This window comes from Pseudonaja textilis, chromosome 1 (genome assembly GCF_049901715.1).
Source record: "Pseudonaja textilis isolate UNSWEBS1 chromosome 1, rPseTex1.2, whole genome shotgun sequence".
NCBI lineage: Eukaryota > Metazoa > Chordata > Lepidosauria > Squamata > Elapidae > Pseudonaja > Pseudonaja textilis.
Window position 1 is genome coordinate 91,598,880 of NC_141990.1, and position 21,932 is coordinate 91,620,811.

General features: G+C 34.5%; 1 protein-coding gene across 26 annotated transcripts in view; it reads left to right on the forward strand.

The window, feature by feature from the left end:
* PTPRK (protein tyrosine phosphatase receptor type K) overlaps window positions 1-21,932 on the forward strand; it is a 390,148-nt gene that overhangs the window by 221,854 nt on the left and 146,362 nt on the right. For all 26 annotated transcript variants that reach the window (XM_087941283.1, XM_087941299.1, XM_087941305.1 and 23 more), the window contains exon 7: window positions 426-719. In XM_087941283.1, the coding sequence (XP_087797409.1) occupies window positions 426-719 (294 nt within the window). The remainder of the gene's footprint in view (window positions 1-425; window positions 720-21,932) is intronic.

Here is a 21,932-nt window from a genome sequence, read left to right on the forward strand (position 1 = left end):
TTGCATTGGAAAATGTTTGCATTTTCTCTTATTAGGTTCATTCTACTTAGGAATGTATGTGTTTCCTTAATTTTTCCATCAATAAATCTGTCTCTCTCTCTCTCTCTCCTCATCTGCAGGAAATCAGAGGTTGTATTTTATTTTTATTGGACTTTTAAGTTTATCTATACATGCATATACACCTATATATTATTGGCTAAGAACAATAAAAATCATTTGTTGAGAAGGATGGCTTTAGAAAGCAAATAAATTAAATAATAATCTTTCTAAATCTAAAATTAAATTATGTTTAAATATTCATCCATTTACTTAGAATGATCGTTGTTGTGCAATCTTTATGATTCTAATCTCTGACTTGATTTTTGTTTACTATCTTACTGTTTTATTATCTTGCTTACACAATTGGCTTTTGTTCTATCTTACAGAACCTCCTAGACCAATAGCTCCCCCACAGTTGCTTGGAGTTGGACCGACTTACCTGCTCATTCAGCTGAATGCAAATTCCATTATTGGGGATGGACCTATCATCCTAAAAGAGGTGGAATACCATATGACAACAGGGACCTGGACAGAAACGCATGCAGTGAATGCACCGACATATAAGCTATGGCATTTGGACCCAGACACCGAATATGAGATTCGTGTTCTTCTAACCAGACCTGGAGAAGGCGGCACAGGTCAGCCAGGCCCTCCACTGATTACCCGAACCAAATGTGCAGGTAATATGTTTGTTTCTGTCCCTGTTCTATGTTTTCCGATGATGAAACGATCCTAAAATATTATCTTAGAATCGGCTTCCTAACATAGTAACCAACAAATCAAATGCATACTGAATGTATACTGGCTCCTTCCTTTTAATAACACAGTAAAAAAAAAAGCAGGGAACTAAAGCTGTAGAGATATGATTCTGAAGAATTTATAGAATAGCTTCAGCCAGGCAATAATCCTCAACTTTTCATATAATATGAATACACACTCACACACATATACACAAACATACATACATGCATATCAGTGGTAGTTTTCAAAGTGGTTTACCACTGGTTCGGTGTGTGTAGCTTGGTGGGTGCAATTTGTGCGCATGCTCCAGATGCACACTTTGCATATGCACAGAAGCTTTCCTACTCACCTCCTGCAATCCTGCACTCTCCCTGTAGCTTCAACAGCTGATGCGCGGCAATCTGCAGTGCTGCGCAAATCAGCTGCGCTTCAAAAGCAGGAAATAAAGGTCAATATGGGAGCCTGGGCAGGCGGGTGGGCCCAAGAGCAGCTCATCAGAGAGAACCAGTTTGGTCTCCGCTGATCTTAGGCACTACTGGTACACCAGAACCGGCACGAACCAGTAGAATAGCACCACTGGTATGTATGTATGTATGGTATGTATGTATGTATGTATGTATGTATATGTTTGTTTGTTTGTGTGTGTGTGTGTGTGTGTGTGTGTGTGTGTGTGGTATGTGTCTATCAGATGAGTACATTGATATACATAGTATACTTTCAATACAGTTCTAAAAATTGTTGAACATGAACATTTGAATACATGAACAAATGAAAAACAGCATAGTCAATGCATTTCTATTTCTATTATAAAAATGTAGATATTTATAATGGATTGGGTCTTGTGTTCTACAATACAGCCTTCACTTTCATGTAGAAAAGTGGTTTCTCAATATTGAATGACACACTTCTCTCAAAGCCTGATTAGCTGAAATCAGAGAGAATGTGGTTACCACTTTGAATCAGATGAGGAGGGAGCAAGATATTTCGAGTTCAGAGGAACTGGTGGAGGATGTGCTGTTTTTCCATTGACCTTCTCCCCATGACTTTCCCGTAAGCAATGAAAGCACTTGTGGGAAGATGGCAAGGAGTGTCATTTATTGTATCCATTCCTTCCTGGTTCTCCTCCATTGACTTTTGGGAAGCTCTCAGGGAATATTGAAAATGAGGATCATCTGCAATCATCTCACAGCAGGAGCTGTGCTATGTCACTGAAGCAGCAACCAATTTATCAAGTAATGTGCCCTAGCAATCTCTAAGTCCATTTGAGGTACCTTTGTTGACAAAGCTTGCCCTATGCTCAGTTATTGCCCAATTAAAATTTATAACGTATCAAACTCGCATGAGAATTTTAGTAGTACATAGGTTTTTAAGGGGGTTAATTCTTTGATACCTTTGAAACACAACTTCTTTACCTGTTTTCATTGGGCTGGCATTGCTGACATAAGCTTTGTTTTGGCTTTGGATTTATGTTGAGCAGTAGAGTAGATTTTGTGTTGCCTTCTTTCATCTTTAGTAAAAGAGTCCTTAATTCTTCTTCACTTCTAGCCATCAAGGGGATATGCTCAGCATATCTGAGGTTGTTATTCTTCTCAGCAATTATGATTCCAATTTCTATTTCTTCTAATCCAGCATTTTTCCTGATATATTTTGTACATAAGTTAAAGAAATATAGTGATAGCATGCAACCTTGGTACACTCCTTTCCCAAATACAGATATAAAACATTATATGACATTTAATTAGGAAAGAAAGATCTAGGATGGTTCAGAGTAACAGGAATATCTACCCCCCAAGACATTGGGATTATAGAAAGGTAGGGATTCGCAAGTCTGAGAGAAAGTTTATATCAGCAGTAACACAACTGAACAGTCAAAAAATTGCTGTATGAATCATTTACAAAAGTGAATGTCTTCTTGTTTCATTCTGCATAAAACACAGCTCTTTGAAGTCGCTGCCCAAACATTTATGATGAAAGTACATACACAGTTGTCTCTGTGTTTAATAGTGTTCTGCCTCAGGCATAATTTAGATGTGAACAAGATACAAACTATAATACCTTTTGGATTTTCAGCCCGAGGACATTATCTTCTTCATCTCCGTCCAAGGATAACTTCTTCTTTTTCAATCCATAGAAGTCAAGCAGTAGCTCATTAAGGAACACTGCTAGCTTCTGCAGAAGAGGAAGGTCAGTTGTTGAGCTAGAATAGCTCATCTTCAGACAGCTTTAAACCTTTGCACAGCTAATACTGCATATAAAGACATAAGAGGAGCCCTTCTTTATCAGACCAAAAGCCTGTGTAGCCTAATATTCTCTTATTATATAGTGATGTAGCCATATCTCCCACTTTGACCGAATCCTTTTGTTTGAAAGAAAAAGTATTTTTATCACATTCATTTAAAAAAAATCATTATTCTGCAGACTTGAGCATTCCTCACTGAGCCTCTTAAAGAAGGTTTGCCTGAAGTGGATTATTCCCGTTGCAGGAGAAAGCAAATTAAAGAGGGATTCCATGTAAATTAGCTATATTTGAGACATGAAATCCAGACTACATCTGAAGCAAGTGAGAAACCAACCATGATGCCAACTGCTATAAGGTGGAAGAGCTTTAATTCAACAAGGAGACGAGTAGGGAGAGCAATCATATTCGTGGGGAAAACACGGTGTACAAAACTGATATGGGAGAATAGTTTTACAGGAAAAATTGCTGTGTATGAAGGCCTAAATATTTTATTCTGTTTTTTAATGGTGTCTAAGCAAAAATGCTAGTTTTTAAGGCCTTTAGTCCAATATGACATTAATGCATCAACAAGTGTTGCAGGCCCAAAATAAAGCTCAGGACTGTATGGGCTGGAAACATGTGGAAGAGGCCTTCATCCTGCAATGTATAGACAATGGCTAAAATGATTTATGACAATGACATAAATATAGCCAAGATGTTCGGAAATCACATAAGCACCGGGGGGGATTTATCAGAAAGATCAACAAAGCAAAGGGCCATTTCTTGGTGGGGTGGTGGTGGAGGGTATGTGAGAAATTGTCCAATAAAAGTGAGTCTGATAAGGAAAATGGTCAAGAGATATAATGTCCTGGTCTTTTACATGAAATATGTGTACCTACTTATTTTAATACTTTACCTTAAGTGTGATACAGTCTTAAAGGGAAGTCTTATGTAGCCAATCCAAAGTACTTTCTGCAACAGTATGTGGCCAATTATGGTGATGTTTTAACCCAGCCTACCTTGGACTGTTGATTTGAATATAGTGAATTTGGAAATATTGTGTTTTGCTTTGTTTATGTCAGATTTCTCCAGTGATCACCTGGAATGGACACAGTTAATTCCATTATCCATTCTCTCAGAGCTCTTATTTAAAAGGAAGGTTAAGGTAGCAGCAGTGCTGGCAAGCACTTTAATTCCAGATGAGAAATCTGCATACTGTATAGATAAATTAGGGCACTGTATTTCTGCTACGTTTTTCTTGCATGCTTCCTATTTAAAATGGTTTGTTTCTTGTGAATAAGGAGACTGCATCTATTGATTGTTTGGGAAAGGATACTAGATTTCTTATCAGTCTGAATACCAAATCTTACAGCTTGTTGCCATTTCATTGGAAAGGTTGCTTATAGCTAAGAAGATATGGTTACTCAGAGTTGGTGCAACAACTAAAGAAAGCCTATTGAAAATTATTCTGATTTAAAGACTGCAGAATGGCTTAAAAGAATTATGGACAAACATAGAAAGGGAAAAGCAGCTCTGTTCTGGCCCACTAAATTGATGCTTATAAAGAACTTACAAAAGAAAACTGTCATTGTTTGACTATTCTACAAATTTTCTGTTTTACCAATAACATAATAGTTTAGTGTAGATACAGGACAAATGAAGAGATGAATTACAATAGGAGAAATTTTCTTGAAGTCTTGCAACCCATATGAACCCAAAATTAATTCCAAACTGTACATGTTGTTGTTCAAAGTATATAGTTCCCTGAGTTCAAGATAAATTGTTAAACAACATGTGCAGAATGGTTTGAGTTTAGAAAAATTGAAAGAGTTTTTGTATTAATTGTATATTAATAAACAGTTATATTAATTGTGATGAAACTAAGGTCATATATCAGGAAAATGACATTTCAGTGGCCCTCAATTATTGCTACAGATGCATATCTATTTTTTGGGTTTTATTCATGTCCTTGGATAGGTGCTGTTTACTAAAGGACAAACATAGAAGGGTAAAGGAGAATTATATAAAAGACATCATGGCATATTTGTATGGTAACAGAATAAAAATGTGTACAGCATACCACAAAGCATACTTATACCAGAGTAATGAGTAGACCTATCAATAACAAGAAAGCACAGTTTCTGGTAGAAATACAAGCTATTTTAAACTCTTTAATAATTACATGTTTTAATTAAAATTTGTTGAATTGGAAAAAGAATAAAAGTAAAAGTTCTAAAGAGATTGTCAGGTACTCACAGTGTATACCAAACAATGTTATGCTTAAAAGCTAAATGAACATTTTCAGAAATTGTACTGCTTCCATATATGATCAATAATGAATCAAATTCTGAGTGAGCGGGATTATATTGCCCTCTTTATTAAAATATACAGTTGCTCTCTGTTTTGTCTAAAAAATTACTTCCTCCTTTTGTGTTATTTTTGTTTCAAGCTCCAAACAATACTTTGAGGGGTCAACTTCAAACACTTTATATCTAGCTTTTCCGAAATAGTTCTGAAATCGCCTGAGAAATTCAACTTGATAAAAGTAGCATGCCCAAGTCATACTGATTCATAAAGACCACTCAGCCGAAAGTTTATAAATATACCTGTTGAGTGGTGATTATCTTAATTATCTCCTTCCCTCTCATTGCCACCTGACTCTCTCTGGACGTATTGTACAGCAAAGAAATATTTTGAATTGCTGTTGTGCATGTATAGCACAAGATAACTTACAAATGATCTTTCAGGAATACAAGAATCACAAATCAAAGAAGAGCTGTTGATGAACTTCTCTCATTATTTGTGTATAGGTTCATTCAACCACTGTTGTCACAATAAGCTTGTCTTTGCTGCTGTTATTTTGATACAGACAGCTTTAGTGATGCTAAAACCTAGTGAAGCTATGAATCTGAAACGAAAGGGAAAGGCCATTTGGGAGCTGCCAGCTTGGCCAACTATTTATTCAAGACATGAATAAATAATATCATGCCTTGCCTTTCTTATCTGACCAAGAGGTTGCCTTATGTCACTGTTGTCTCCTTAGTCCAGGGGTCCTCAAACGTGGCAACTTTAAAACTTGTGGACTTCAACTCCCAGAATTTGGGGAGTTGAAGTTCACAAGTCTTAAAGTTGCCAAGTTTTGAGACCCCTGCCTTAATCTAACGCCTAGTATATACCTAGGTATTTAAAACTTTATCTAGAATATATTCCTTGATGTGATTTAACTTTGTAATTTGTTAGGCTAGTGAATTTTGCTTACAGCATCAAGAGCAAATTTATTGATATTTATCTAAATCATTACAGTTTATTTCATAGCAAATAAGGTAAACATTTGACACACACACACACACACACACAAATCACTGGGCCTATGGCACCCATAACAAAAATATCTGGAGCCATGACTGATCACTAGGAAGACTTTTATTACAAATGAAGGCGAATATACAACAAAGCATGGACGACAAAATATCTTGTCCCAGTGACCGACTCAGTTTGGATCCTGCAAGACTTTTGTTGTTGCTTCTTAGCATCTTGTATTGAGAATCAAGTGCCTTTGGTTTAAAAAATAACAGCTAACAAACTGATTAGCCATCACCTCATTTGATAGCAAACAATTCCATAATTTTCTCTACATCTTAGAAGGCAGCGGCTCCATTTATTGGTCTTGAATCTACCAACAGTTAGTTTCATTGAATTATTTATTCTATGTTCTAAACCAGTGTGAGAGAAAATCACTTTGTGAAAAATTGAGAAAATCACCTATTTTCCATAAGTGTACATCTATTGCATCTTGCCTTACTTGCCTTCACTCTAAGCAAAAGGCTTCAAACTCAAAGCTATAGCTCCTTCAATTTTAATTTCTCTTTTCTGCCTCTGTTCTGGCTTTGTTACATACTTTTCGGAATACAGCGATCAAACCATAATGGTCAGTCAAGTTACTTTCTCTGGGATAAAACTTTGACATGAGCCTATTAAGTAAGACTTGTTATATTTAAAAGTTTATATTTGAAGAAGTTAATTTCTTTAGTTAGTTTCCTATGGAGTACTTGAGATTTACAATTCCATATGATAAATAAGAACAATATAAATCATTTCTCTTTCTCCAGTATGACATTGAGCCTGGATTTCAGGAGACATCTGATTCGTGTTTAATTTGTCATTGCTGATTTAGAGCTTTCAGAAGTATTTTCACTATACACAAATAAACCTTTGTTTTTGTTTTAAAGAGGTAAATTATATAAAATTTTGAAAGATAATTTTACACTTTCAACATAAAATATGCTATAGGAATGCATTACTGTCTCAATAGCAAGTCAGTTGTCAAGGTATGATTTTGCTTTTTTAACAAAAGCTGTTTATCATTGTTATTACTTTCTTGGTTTGGCATCATCAGCTACAGTGGTTGTGACCTTTTTCATTTCTATATAGGAAATAACACATTCTTGAAACATTTTCTTCTTGTATATGTAACTGAATTTACATATTATCTTAAGTTACCATGTAACTTGTTTGATCTTAACTTTGTATGTTATGTGAACCTACCACAGTCATATGTAAATTATTTTTATGACTTAGTGTTAAATGTATTACATATGACTTAAGTTGTATGACATAAGTTATTGTATGACATAAGTTATTCTGGTTTATTTAACTAACAGGTTAAAATCAATTATAGTTTAGCATGCTGTGTAAAATACAATGGGGTAGGTTAAAGTGAAATATTTGGTTGAAGGACTGCTTAACTTATTAGATATAATTTGGTATTTGAATTCTTCAAATCTTTTCAAATGCTGGTTTTATATACGTTATTTGTCTTTAAAAAGAATATGGTAGAATAACACATGTTTGGGCATTACAGTTGCAATTTATGTAATTTAATTAGCTAAGAGATACAAGTTGGATGTGAATAATTTTCCTTGACTATACTTTGCAATGAAAGGCAATTGAAGTGAAAAATCACAAAGAAAAATTGCTATTTTTTCTGTGCTGCATTATTGGTATAAATAAAAATTAAAACGTGCATATTCAGGATGAATTATGTATACCAGATAGAAAAGCAAACAAATGCAATGTTTTAACACTTACAACAGTGAACTGAGTTTCTTGATACATAGTTTGGAGCTAATTTTTCACTTAACCTAATCTGAAATAATGGCTCTGTTTTACAGCATTTACTGTAAGAACTTCCAATTCTTATTATTTTTTTCTGAAGCAAAATTAAAATTGATAAAGTGTGTCCTGCCAAGCTAGAGCAGAAATTCTTAGGACAGCTAAAATAATTTTGATAACATTAGCAGAACTTCTCACAAATATCTCAATGTTTTTTTCCTTGCCTCAAGGCAACAAATAATTTTCATAAAACAGTAAGCTAAGCTTCCTGATAAAACTGTTGTCATGATGATAAAGACAAGCAAATTTAGAATGACAGTGTAACATTAAGTATGAAGTAATCAAAGAAATATATTATTTGTGGTGTTAGTGAACTTTTAAACCCGCTCTCCCCCCACAAAAAAAAAAAACCCAACCTTTGACCTGATTCAGACGCCACCTTGTAATTCTTGATTGCAGTTTTTTCCTCTGCTTGGCACCACAGAAATTGAACTCATTTGAAATATGAGCTTATCCCAGGGAACAGTATGTAGCAGAATGTAAGTCGGAGGATATTGAACTGCCGCAGAAAGGCTGTTTCTGAATTTATCTTTTACTATTTAGGCGTATGATGATATTATAAAAAAATATTGCCAGGTGACAATTTTCCTGCATGTTTGGAGATTAAAGGGAAGCTAATATCCTTGTCAGCAACCTATGAGTATTTTAAAGGAAAACGTAATTTTGAGAAAATTCTGGTTGCAGTGAATGGTACACAGATGCCGTTTGAGAAACCCTGTGGTATTACCAGCGTTCGCATACCTGTAATAATTGTGGCTTCCAAAAGACTTTACAATCCTAAAAAGCTTGTTCATTTCAGCTTTGTTCCAAATAACATGCTATTCTGTCAGTATGCAATTCCTTAGAACCTTTCTATATACTCCACGGGAATAAAAGCAGCAATATTAGCATTATTATGCATTAATCTCATCAAAGCCAGTGCTGTGACAGCTTTCGGAGAGTTACAAGGATTTCATTGCTTACCATGGAGCAGCAAGCTGACAGAGCTGAATTGAAATGTTCTATTATGCTTCTTTACTGGAAAACAAGTTGTAAGTTTTTAAATGGAAATACTAGGAAAAACTTGTGGTACAACAACTCAAATTGGTTATGGAAACTAACATTCTTGGTTATTTTTACTTTCATACTTTTCAAAGCTCTAGCTTAGTGAGAAGTCTAGAACCAGTTGCTTTCCTCATTTTATGGACAGAAAAAAGGCTTCTAAATTAAAAAAAAAAGATAATTCTAGCAAATCAGATTAGCAAACTGAGCAGAACCTTGAATCAATTAGGTATTATGTAATCATAGTTTATATTTTTGGTGAACAAGCTAGAGCCCTAAAAATATAGGAAATCAGATAAGATTTAATTAACTTTAACAGATTAACATTTCTTATGTTAAACAGCTCCTGCATGACATAAATCTGAGCTTACACTACTGGAACTGCAAAATACAGTAAGAATGAATAAAAAACAAAATATTTTTTTCAAAATAAGAGGTTATGGCATGCAAGCAAATAATGAATAATTTTTGTAGCACTCCAGAGATACACAGTTTTTGGAATTACCCACTGCAGCGAACAGTTTTCCTTGATGCCAGGAACCAATTTCATGTTAAATTATCCCATGATAAATTGGAGATACAGTTGAGAGAGGTTCTGTCAAAACAACTTGATATGTTTAAGCTCATGAAAATAACATTGTTACAATCATCACCACAAGATGTATCCATTTTTACTTTGTTCATCCTTAAAAAGGGGTCCTTGAAACTTCCAAAATTAGAATCTGGCCCTAGGGCTGAAGCTGGATCTTTACCATGCCCAATCATTAAGAATCTTAAGGTGTCAGCAATTGTAGTGAGGATTTTCTGTATGCAAATCATCTGATCTGCCATTAATGGTAGAACCTTTTCAGAAAGAAAAAAATCCTTCATATTTCTATGGTAAAATATTATTTTCATATATATATAACATTTTTAAAGCTTTCTGGATCAGCAAAGCTATTTCCTCAGTATTACTAGATCAGTTTTATAACAGCTCTGCTATGATTCCAATGTTGTGCTAGATGCTGAAAAGCTATTTTGATTATGTGCTCACAAAATAGGTTTCCTAGCCTCTAATCTCACTTTATTCTTATCTAATATAGTTCTTAAGTATGCATACAACTCATAAGATTTTGTGAAAAACAGAGGAAGAAAGTTCAGTCCCTGGTTTATAAACATTCTGATAGAATAAAAACATTGCCAAAATATTCACTAACTTCTGTGGTGGAGTAAAAACATTTTTTCTCCTAGGAATAATATTTGAAATAATATTTGATAAATTATTTTGTAGTCCTGTTTCCCTGACTCATTTTCTTTTATAGTTCAGTTTTATAGTTTATAGTTTTGTTTAACACAAACAAAAACAAAATAAACAAACAAAATAAAAAGTTTGAGGATTTTTTTCCTGCGAATGTTATTTAGAGTCCAAGATTATTCAAAAGAAAAATGAAATATAGCTGAAAAATCGTGTATTTAAAAAATGTAAGACAGGCCTGAAACAATTAGTAATATGAAGAGGGCATCTGACACCTTCTATAAGTCATAAATCTTAATAAAAAAAATTCACAACTTTTTGGAAGTTAAAGGGTCAGCTTTTTCTAAGTATGTAAATTCTGCATGACAGCCTTAGATAGAGCATTGTTTTCTACAAGCATGATGACAATACACAATGCTATTTTATTCTGATCAGAGGTTTAAAAACAGTGCCAAATGGATATGTTTAGTTTCTCAAGTTAAAACCTAAGAAGGATTTGGGACCCTAGCCTATCAGTGTGAATGACCAATAAATTTTACATAAGGCCTGGTTTCTAAAAGCTTATCAGTTGTAGTTAATTACTGGAAATCTCTAAGCTTTGACCTTCCAACCTCTTTCCAAGTTTAAATTAATTGTCACAACTGTCAAGTAAAATAGAGTGACATTTAATACTAGGTAATATATAAAGAATCTGTAATTATCTAATGGCTACATTCCATTGTATAAACATTTAATCCTGCTGGAGTCTCCACTTTGTTGAGACTGTTTTATTTGATTTTTTGTTTTTTGGGGGGATCATAAAACCACTATTTCTGCAGCAGCTCCAATACGTGCAGAAGATTGTATATAATCTTCTGCCTTCTTTCAGCAGTATGAGCTTTGAGTTTCAGGCACTTTAATTTGACTAGTCGGAGAATATCTTGTCAGTAGGTTGTGGCAGATGAAGACAATACACTGTCATTCAAAAATCTGATTTCCCCTGCGAGAAGATTGAAAGATTGCCATTATTGTCAGTGAATTTGTACATATCAATAAACAGTGAAACAAGAGATGTACAATATGTTTTATGTATAGGTGGCTGAGAATGGTATGTTGTTGATATTTTCTCATCTGTGTTAGTTGCTACAGTGGCCATGATACGAGCAATGTTGCAGCAGTCTGCCAAAGTTACATAATATTCTTACCTTCTGAAAGAAAACAATCACTTTAAAAACACTAATAACCAGTTAGTCTAAATGCCAAAGCCCATCAAAGAGAAAATGTAGCGCCTTAGAGGCTCTCAAGCTTTTTAATGCAGCATTAATAATTCAGTGTCAGTTACTCAGCTATGTATTTTATCTTTCTGTCAATACTAAAATAGTTCTCCGGGTACATTTTAGGGACATAATCACCATTAACTTCAAAGGCAACCCTAATTGGCCTAAGAAGGTAACACATTCCCTGCCAGCTCTCTCCTCTCTGGGGACATCATTATCCTTAGGTCAGAGCCCTCAGTCTTCTGAATCCAGACAGTGCTCTTGATCTAAGAGGGCCTACTATGGAGTAAATTAGCAGTACATTGCAGCTTTAATCAACAGGTTGCTGTTGCTGACTCTAACTAACCAAGCAAACAAAGCAACTTTTCTGTATCGTGATATAATATAGCAAAATAGGTAGCTTACCTGTACTCGTAAGTTTTCTCTTTATTAAGCCAGCAAACTTGCATTTTATAAGAAAAGGTAATCCAGTTCCTCCATGCATCCGAAATTTTTTGAAATTAGCAAGGGGGTTACCGGTGATTCTCTACTTAAAGTTGGCCATTGTTGTAAACATAGGACTCCCTGATTTCAAGGACACAAAATAATACTGTTACAAGTATCTATTAATTTAGAAGCATTCAAGGAAAAAGTCTCAAGTTTAAACATCCCTGACATCTCTGCTTTATAGTCTGTAGGCATAGCTGAAAAAAAACAAAACCTGAATATCATCATATGATATAACTGTAGTCCTCAGCTAATGATTGTAATTGGGACCAGGAACTGTGTCAGTAAAACAACACAAAGCACAACGTCAGATGAGCATGTCAACTTATGACCCGCATTCTGACAATTCCTGTTGCAGTCATTAGGAAAAATCCATATCATCTTTAGGTGTAGTGTCTCATGATCAGCATCTGTGACTTTCTGCCAGCAATGAAATGCTGATCATATGACTGCAAGATACTGCAACCATCATCATTACTAGCTAGTTGTCAAGCACCCATATCACAATCATGTAACTGCAGCAATTTTATAACGGTTGGAACTTAAGATACTGGCCATAAGCAGATTCAATTTTGGAACAAATGGTGGAAATTGCCCAGAAGAAAAGAAAAGCCAAATCAAGAAAGACAAAGAACTCAGAAAGGAATTACACAGAGTTTTAGAGAGTTTTTAAAAGGAACTTCATAAAGATTTTCTGAGAGTTGTGTTTTACAAAAAAAGCAGTATTAGAACAACATATGAGGATAGAGACATGGAAAAACAAGAGAAGTTTTTTAAACTCTGAAGGATGTCCCAGCTTGAATTGGTACATCAAAGAATTCCAATTAACAGTGACTGGTTTGAAGAAGAAACAAAGATGGAGCATACTGAAATTCTATGCAAAAGAGATTTCAGTGTACTATAAATAATATTCTCTGTTTACAGGAATCTTTAGTATTAGAAATAAAATAAGACCAACAGTCCAATTACCGTATTTATCGGCGTATAACACGCACTTTTTCCCCCTGAAAATAGGGGGCAAATGATGTATGCGTGTTATACGCCGATGTCCCGTTCCCAATAGTGCCTAGCGGCGGCGCAGCGTCACGACGCTGCGCCCGCCGCATATTAAAGGGAATGCGTGTTATACGCCTGTGCGTGTTATACGCCGATAAATACGGTATATACCAAATAGGGAGGCTACTGTTAGAATTGCTACAGAAATATGGCAAGGAAGAGAAGAATCCATAAAGGTTGTAAACCAAACTATACCAGTAAATCTGGAAAAGGACATAGGGGCCAATAGATGGGAAGTCCCAATCCACAGCAATACTAAAGAAAGGATACTTAACAGATCATAAAATTTTACATGCTGGCAAAATAGTTATTTTTATTTATTCAATTTGTATAGTGGCCCAACTCAACCAGTGACTCATTTGGTTGACTCATCCAACACAAATGTTCATTTCATGACCAAAAATCTGCCTTTCAGCAGAGGTCCTCCGATGGTCATTGGACTTAAAACTGCTTGGATTTGGCAACTTGATTTGATATATTATTTGACATTGCTTTAGTTCATCATATAGTTATTTTTGCATTGTAGAAAGGAACATAACCAGTGGAAGTGGGTAGTAAAGTGTATAGAGGGAGGAGGTTGTTTTAGAAATGCCTCTCTTAACTTGCTATTTTTGCATTCCTTACAATTATCTAATTGTTTTTCCCCTTTGGGCAAAAAATAATTAAAATATTGATGACCAGAAAGAGTGCAAAAAACTCCTAGATAATAAAAAAGGAGAATGAATACAAAAATCAGTTCTTTATTATGACTTCAACTAATTAGGGAATGCTAAGTCTTGGCATTTTCTAACAAAAGATAATACTTTTCATTCTCTGCATAATATTTGTTATGCTTTGATAAATTTAAATTGAAAGGTGCATTTTCATTTCCCTCCCTTCAAAAATAGTCTGAGAAACTTATAAATAATTTTCTCTACAGTTTGTTGTTATGCATATCAAGTGTTGCTAGTCACTTTATGAAGAGCTCTTGATTACTTCATTGCTAATGAAGTGGAAATTATTTAAAAATATAATTTGATCTGCTTAGTGCTGCAGCTGTTTCTTCAGTTTCTGCTGAAGAAACAGTTTTCTCATTTCACCTTTGCAATTCAAATGTTTTTTTCCAAATATAATTTTTCATGACATGTTCAATCACATGGCTTTAAAATCAATCCTTAGTCATGAACTTCTGGCATTCCTTCATGACGTAACACAGTGTTTTTCAAACTTGGCAAGTGTAAGATGTGTGGACTTCCACCCCACAAATTCCCCAATTAGCATGATAGTTGGAGAATTCTAGGAATTTAAGTCCCACACAACATAAAGGCTGTCAAGTTTGAAAAACACAAATGTAACATTAATAATTAGCAAATTTCTGCTTATCATATATAGGAAAGCATTGGTGAGGTCGTTCACCATTTTATGGTCAGGTATAATCACTAGATGATACCAGGAATATCAGTTACTAATTTTGATTTTTAACCTTTGTTCAGGCCCCTATGTAGGAATCTAGAAATGTCCTTTATTTTTAGTGTTGCTAACAATTCCCTCCATTGTTGCAACAGAAATCTCATCTGATCTAGCATCACTGCAAATAAGGCAAGATGTAGCTATTTTACCTGATAAACCATCATGGCATTAGTGCCTAGATATTATCAGAACAAAGCTATAATTCAAGTATATAATAAACATATCAAATTTGTATAAGCACCTTTTTTCCTTCTAGAAGTCCTTTGTGCTTATTTTTTTAAACTGCAAGAAGATCTTTGAGCTGAAACATGGTGATAGTGTCATCAGATTGCTTCTCCTTTAAAAAAATAATGAAACAGGTTGATGAAGAGAGAATATATTGAATTTCTGTGCATATGATATAGGAAACTGATCAAAGCGTTGATTTACTGTAAAAGATACCGAGCATTTGTATGATAAGGGGAATGTTTGTTTTCTTGAAATGCAAAGTAGCCAGTTTTGCAAGGCTGATACAAATGTTGATCACTGTCTAAAACAAAGCAAATCAATACTGGTGGTGGCGGGGATTTTAACTCTTGGTTCTCTACTTCACTATTTTCTGTTGCATGTTCAGCAACAAAGACCATATGTTGTAAAAATATGGGAAAATATCACTGTTTTCGCACTCTTAACACCATGGCAGCTGAAGAAGAGAAAAAGCACATCTGACCAGTTTTCATTCATATTTATTTTGTTATTATGAAAGCTAACGCTGAAGCAGTAGGGAAATATTATGTGCCCATGTCCCATGGGTACTAAAATATAGGCAGAATTCTTGGAATTATGTGATCAATTGAATGCATATATACTGTTTGTATGCATGCATGCATGTACTGTGTACGGATGGATGGATGGATGGATGGATGGATGGATGGATGGATGGATGGATGGATGGATATACACACGTACAATCTATAGTTATCCTGCCTGTCAAAGATGGTGTGGCCAAATGAAGATGTACCATTGTTCATACCATTGAATGAGTCTTGTGAATGTGTGTTGTCTTCTCTGAAAGATACTCTTGTTAGGTTACTATATTTTATTCCTATTTAAATCTTTTTTAAAGATTTTATTTATTTTTAATAAATTTTATTAAGTTTCCAAATTTTAAAAACATAAAAATTTTAATTTTGAACTGAAAACCTGAAATTGGGACTGGGTGGTGAGACGGAGGAAAGGAAACATAACTGTAAATATGTAACAACTCTGATTACAATGCAAATGAGTGAAATAATTACTTTCTTTACTTCAAATTCCTTACCACCTGATGCAGCACCAATTTCATTTCTCCTTAGTCTGATATAAGAAACACATTAATTGGAATCTGGTAATTTCAGCTCATTGCTGATGAAGATAAATTGTGATGCAATACTAGAAATACAATATCCTTGACAATCCACAGAGACCTCTAAATGCATTTATTCTCACAAATACATTACTCAGGGTTTTATGTTTTTCAGATTAATCAAAATACTCTGTGGAATGGTTACTAATGGACCAAACATGTTTTTCCTTTGAAAAAAGAATTACACACGAGCAGCTAGGTTGAAATGTTTTATCTCGCTCCAATATTTTTCCTAAGCTTCTATTGCGCATGCGCGCACACACACACATCTATCTATCATCATCCATCCATCATCTATGTATCTATCCATCTATGTATCTATCTATCTATCTATCTATCTATCTATCTATCTATCTATCTATCTATCTCTGCTGTTGCAGTAATGTGATTCCATTGCATGTAAAACAAACTGAGCTACTTCCATTTATAAATGAAATAGCATTTGTATGAGATCAGAATGGTGTTTTTTTCACTTTCAACACCTTTCTAAGTGTTTCCATATCTGAGATCTTGTTATGATAAGACATGAATTAAATACAGTTTATTCTTCCAACATTCCATTTTGATGCATATAGGCCAAGTTTAATCCAAAATGTTTGAGATAAATATTTTATTTTCATTAAGTCTTTCATTAAAGCCTCAATCAGTTTGGGCTTTTTACTTCGTTGGAATTGAAACTAAAGATAATTAAGTGCTGTATTTTGTGAAGTCATTTTAGTATGTTGAACTTGGTGTGTACAAGGCCAAAAATCCAAAAAAACTGTTTCTAGTTACCAGGCAATGTGCTTGGGAGATCTTGTTTCTGAAGTCGGGCAAAAGGTTAACTTCTAGTTGTTTTCAATCCTCTCCTAGAATTAATATGAAACATCGTGCTAGCCTCGTGTTACTGAAGTAGATTTTTTTTTAATGTAGTGCTCTTGGAAGCAGTACATATTTTGAAGGCTTGTAAATTATGTGACTAAATGCATACTGGGACCGTATGCCTGATCATTTGTATTTTACCATATATTTCTCTCTCTCCCCTTCCCTCTCCCTCTCTCTCCCTCTTCTTCCCTCCCTCCCCCAATCGTAATGTGTGCGTATGTTGGGGGAGATTGTCCAGATTTGCAGTTTTTGCCTGTCTGTAGATTCAAGTTCCTTTTTGGCTATGTCAGATGAAGTCATGACATTAAATGATGTGTCTAGCAATATTTAGTTGTCAGATAGAAGTTACTTATTTTGTTTATCCACAATTATTTCTGATAGAAAGGGTGGAAATAATCTTTACTAATATTTAAAGTGGGATCAAAAGCAAGACAAAGATTGTGTAGACATCCTTTCAGCTTGAATGTAGTAAAAATGTATTGCACAAGACTTTAGTTTCCGTGAAACATTACTGTAGGAGGTGACATATTTTGGCAGATTGTGTAGCTGTGCTATATTTGGTATTTATAAAAATCAGTTTTAGAATTTTAGTCACTGATACTTATTAGTGACAAATTATGATTTATTGTGTCATGACTATGAACTAAAATGGTTGTTTTAATTTTAAGTTGTTTTAATTTTATTTAGTGTTATAGAGATTTGCTACACAAATTTTCAACTCAGAGATGAGCAAAAATTTGTATGTAGGAAGAAAGGTTTTGCTCTTTCAGAAAATCTCAAACGTTCAAGATTTTCATGTTAAGTTTCTTGTGAGGATGTTTTCATGGGGATCCCTTTAGGTGGCCAAATGTTATTCTTTACAATGCTGCTTTTTAATGATGTTAACGTGGAAGCACTTCTTTTATTTGTTTAAAAATTGAGATAGCACTTCTGTAATTCTAATAACAAAACATAGTAATAATATAATATGCCATAAAATTAAGTAATAGTTTATGTAATTTTAGTAAAACATTAAATAAACTACCTAAATAATGTTACCACTTATAATAAACTCTGTAGGCTATGACAGCACAATGATTACAGGTAACTGGCAGTAGGTTTATCAGAAGAATATTTGAGCAGACAAAGAGATCTTTCATTTTTGGCTGAAGTAGTCCAAGCTGCACACCTGTCTAATCTCAATGGGAAGATCAGTCCATCTGTAGATGTCGCTGAAGAAAATTCATGATTAAAACTTTATAGAAAACTAGTCCCGGTGAGGAGAAAGTGTTGATGAATTTGTAACTATTTTTTTTTTTTTGGCCTAAAGCATTTGTATTGTATTCTTCAGCTTCGAAGCTCCCAGGATGGTTTATTGAATAATTAAAAAAAAGCCAGGCTGTTTTTGCCCTCAAGCTTAAAAACTGAAAAAGATGCAGTGCAGGCAGGGGAGAGGAGTGGAGGTGGGAAGAGAAGAAGAAGTTGACTTGGCATCCATTCTTTGATAGTCAGCTGTGATGGAAAGAAGCTGCTCAAGAAGGCCCAGAAGACACCACCCTCTCCAGGCAACTTTGTCTTGTTCTTCTGAAGAGAAGAAGAATTTATCCTGAAACCTCTGTAAGGAGGGAGCAATATTACCTAGTCCAAATGTTCACAGCCATGGTAAATAGAGATGTGTGTATAGGCCTTCATAGCTTCCTTTCCACAGGGTTATAGAGCCTGGTGGCCAATATGAGAAGGTTATCTACATCACAGCAAAAACTTTAGGGTTTATTGTTCCTGGGAAAAAAGACTGTTAATTTATTGCTTGAACATTGGGCGCTATCTAACAAAATGAAATTCAATGGTGAAAAAAGTAAAGTTCTACATTTAGGCAAGTAAAACAAAATGAATGGGTATAGTATATATGGTACTTTGCTCAATAGTAGTAACTGTGAGAAGGATCTTGGAGTCCTAGTGGACAACCATTTAAATATGAGCCAGCAGTGTGCAGCAGCTGCCAAAAAAGCCAAAACAGTTCTAGGCTACATAAACAGAGGTATAGAATCAAGATCATGAGAAGTGTTAATACTACTTTATAATGCCTTGGTAAAGCCACACTTGGAATACTGCATTCAGTTTTGATCGCCACCATGTAAAAAAAGATGTTGAGACTCTAGAAAGAGTGCAGAGAAGAGCAACAAATATTATTAGGGGACTAGAGGTTATTCTAATATATAATAGTCTTTTCTCATTATTCCCAAGTTTTAGCCCCAACGTTTCTTCCATATACAGTAAATCTTGTGCAAATGTTGAACATTCAACATTTGCAGAATATCGTAGTCCATAAGTGGTTGCTTGGATTGATTCATTATGAACCATCAAGCTGTTTCCAACTTCTAGGAACAACACAGAGATTTGACTCAACTTGGCCATTGAATTTTTGCAATGATGCACCCATTGCCCCTATAACTGCATCCATCTATTTGCTGCTGATGGTCACCCTATCTCTTTCTTTCCATAAGAGGTTGAAGAATGAAGATATTTTTTCCCCTAGAAGGTTTTTGCAAGTCTCAGATAGCCCTGAACATTCCTTGAGATTCTGCTTGAGGAACAATTGAAATAAGAGCATGTTGCTACAGCAACCAAAATCTTCCTTTGTAACTCAATAAGAAGTCTTCCTGTTAAATTTTGTATCTACTTGTGAAAAGATGTTTTACCAAAGGCTAATGTGGATGGTAATTGTTGCTAGCAGGTCATGCCTTGGTTCAAAGTCTTCCCCTCTATACTTTTAGAGGTTGAAAGAGAATTCTGGTGAACAGATAGTTCTATTATCAACTTTAGGGATTTTTTCAACTGATTGCCAAGCTTTTTGCCCCTTCACCCCCAAGATTAAGGGCAATCCATTATGAAGAGCATATCTTTAATTGAAAAATAAGTAAGGTTCAGGGGAACTTCCTTTTTTTCTGTTGTGTTAAGAGTTAAAAAATCTTGTTTTTTGGGGGGTAGGCATTTTGTTAGCTTCTGACAATGAAGATGTGCTGTGCATCTGTGGTTTATTCTTACTGTTTTCCTGCTTATATTTATATTGTAAGTGGTGATGATTGGAAATAGTAATGCTGCTTTGCTATAGAATAAAACTTTTCTGTAGTTAAATTGCTATGGTTTTCTTTAAAACCTAAAAATAGAGTTGAAATATTAATTATGATACACACTTTTAACGCTCTATTACGTTGTTTCTTCATCCTCTATACAGTTCTGAACACTGCTTTTTAACAGAGGCGTATACTTAAATGAAAGTGAGGTCTAAATTATCAGTTACAACAACAAAAATAGAAAATAGCCACATTGGTTTTCTTCTTGCAATAAAGCTGTAATGTACTATAGTAAAGCTGCCATCCTTAGTCTATTTCTAGTCTGGAAATTTGCAATATGTGTGTTTGTGTGTGTGTGTGTGTGTGTGTCCAGAGGTGTAGACTATCTTCCAGAATTCTGAGAAATATTCAGCAGACATCATTCACTTAAGAAAAGTGCAACAGTGATCTATCATGGCAAAGCCTGTGTCTTATGCACAAATATTATTTCTTGTAAATCTAATATTTTTTCATTCTTTCCCTACCCCCATTTTGTATTTAACAAAAAAACTTTTTCATTGGCGTTCAGCATTTTCAAAAGGTTGTGGTTATTGATCAGCTATTTCTTTTTTACTTCACATTCCACAAAATATGGAAATTGTAAACTTTCAAATTCAACAGTTGGAATCACAACCCTGCTTCCACATATGAGCAATTTGTCTTTTCTTAAAAAAAAAAAAAAAAGCACCATGAATGAGGCTGTTTAAATATTAATCCCTCAGCAAGGAAGACTAGGTAATTAAATCACTCACATACTTCTTTGTATTAACCTTCAAAAAAAGGAACCAACTCTTGATGTCCATTACAATTACAATGACCTTTCAGTTTTAACCAAAAAGGCTCACATATCAATCTATCGCATGATGTAGTTTTCCTGTTGGAGGATAGATGTTGCATGATCTACACCATTTAAAACCTTGAATTATATTGTAGCAGTGTGTTAGCTCGCTCTTTGTGGTATATTGAATAATCTATCCTTGAATAGATTGTGAGTGACAGTAGGCATGAGCCCATAGAAAGAAGCTTTGGAGATTTTAAACCACTTCTAGAAAGCCCTATGGGGATATACCTCTAGCCCAGCCTTCCTGTCTTGGTGTAGCTGTTTGGTATTTATTGCTGCCACCACCTATCTTCCAGGGGAAACCTCCTGCCTGCTATCCTTCCCATTAACCTCATTCTGTAAAGTGATATGCGAGTCTTCCTTGACCATGACATTTAAGAATGTTAAAAATGAAATAAATTATATAGCTTCACTTCTTGTCTGTGAAGCATTGTGATATGCAGCTAGGGAAATCTGCCTTTCCATTCCTTTGGGTGCTAAATCAATCTCACAAGGAACAGTTAAAATCAATATTTATATATACAAAATATTTTTAAAAATCCTTTCTAAGTAATCACATGCTAGAATAAGATTGCAGAATATAAGCTTATAGTGTTACTAAATCAGAGGCAGTGTCTCAAAGCAATCCCCCATAGAAAAAAAAATTACAAATGAGAAGATGAGCTTAGAGAAGATTACAAGATGGAATGGTGCATCTTTTTATTTATTTATATATTTATATATACCATTTATCACCAAATTAATCAGGGATGCCTAAGTATAAAAATATGCTAATATGAAAGACTTTGGTGTACAGGGATTCCATACATCAAATATACAATAACTGAGCTTGCATGGAGAAAATATATCACCAGAAATGATAAATCAGATTAAACAGTCAAGAAAAGCATAAAATTTTACATTTTAACTAAACTTGTTTCCTTTTTCCTTAGAGACAAACCTTGCCAGGAAAAAAATGCTTCCCTGTATTTTATTTCAGAATCAGAGGAAAGGGCTTCCAAATTTTGTTGAAACAGTGTTTCTAGCTTTTTGTTGTTGCTTTTAAAAGAATAAGAATTA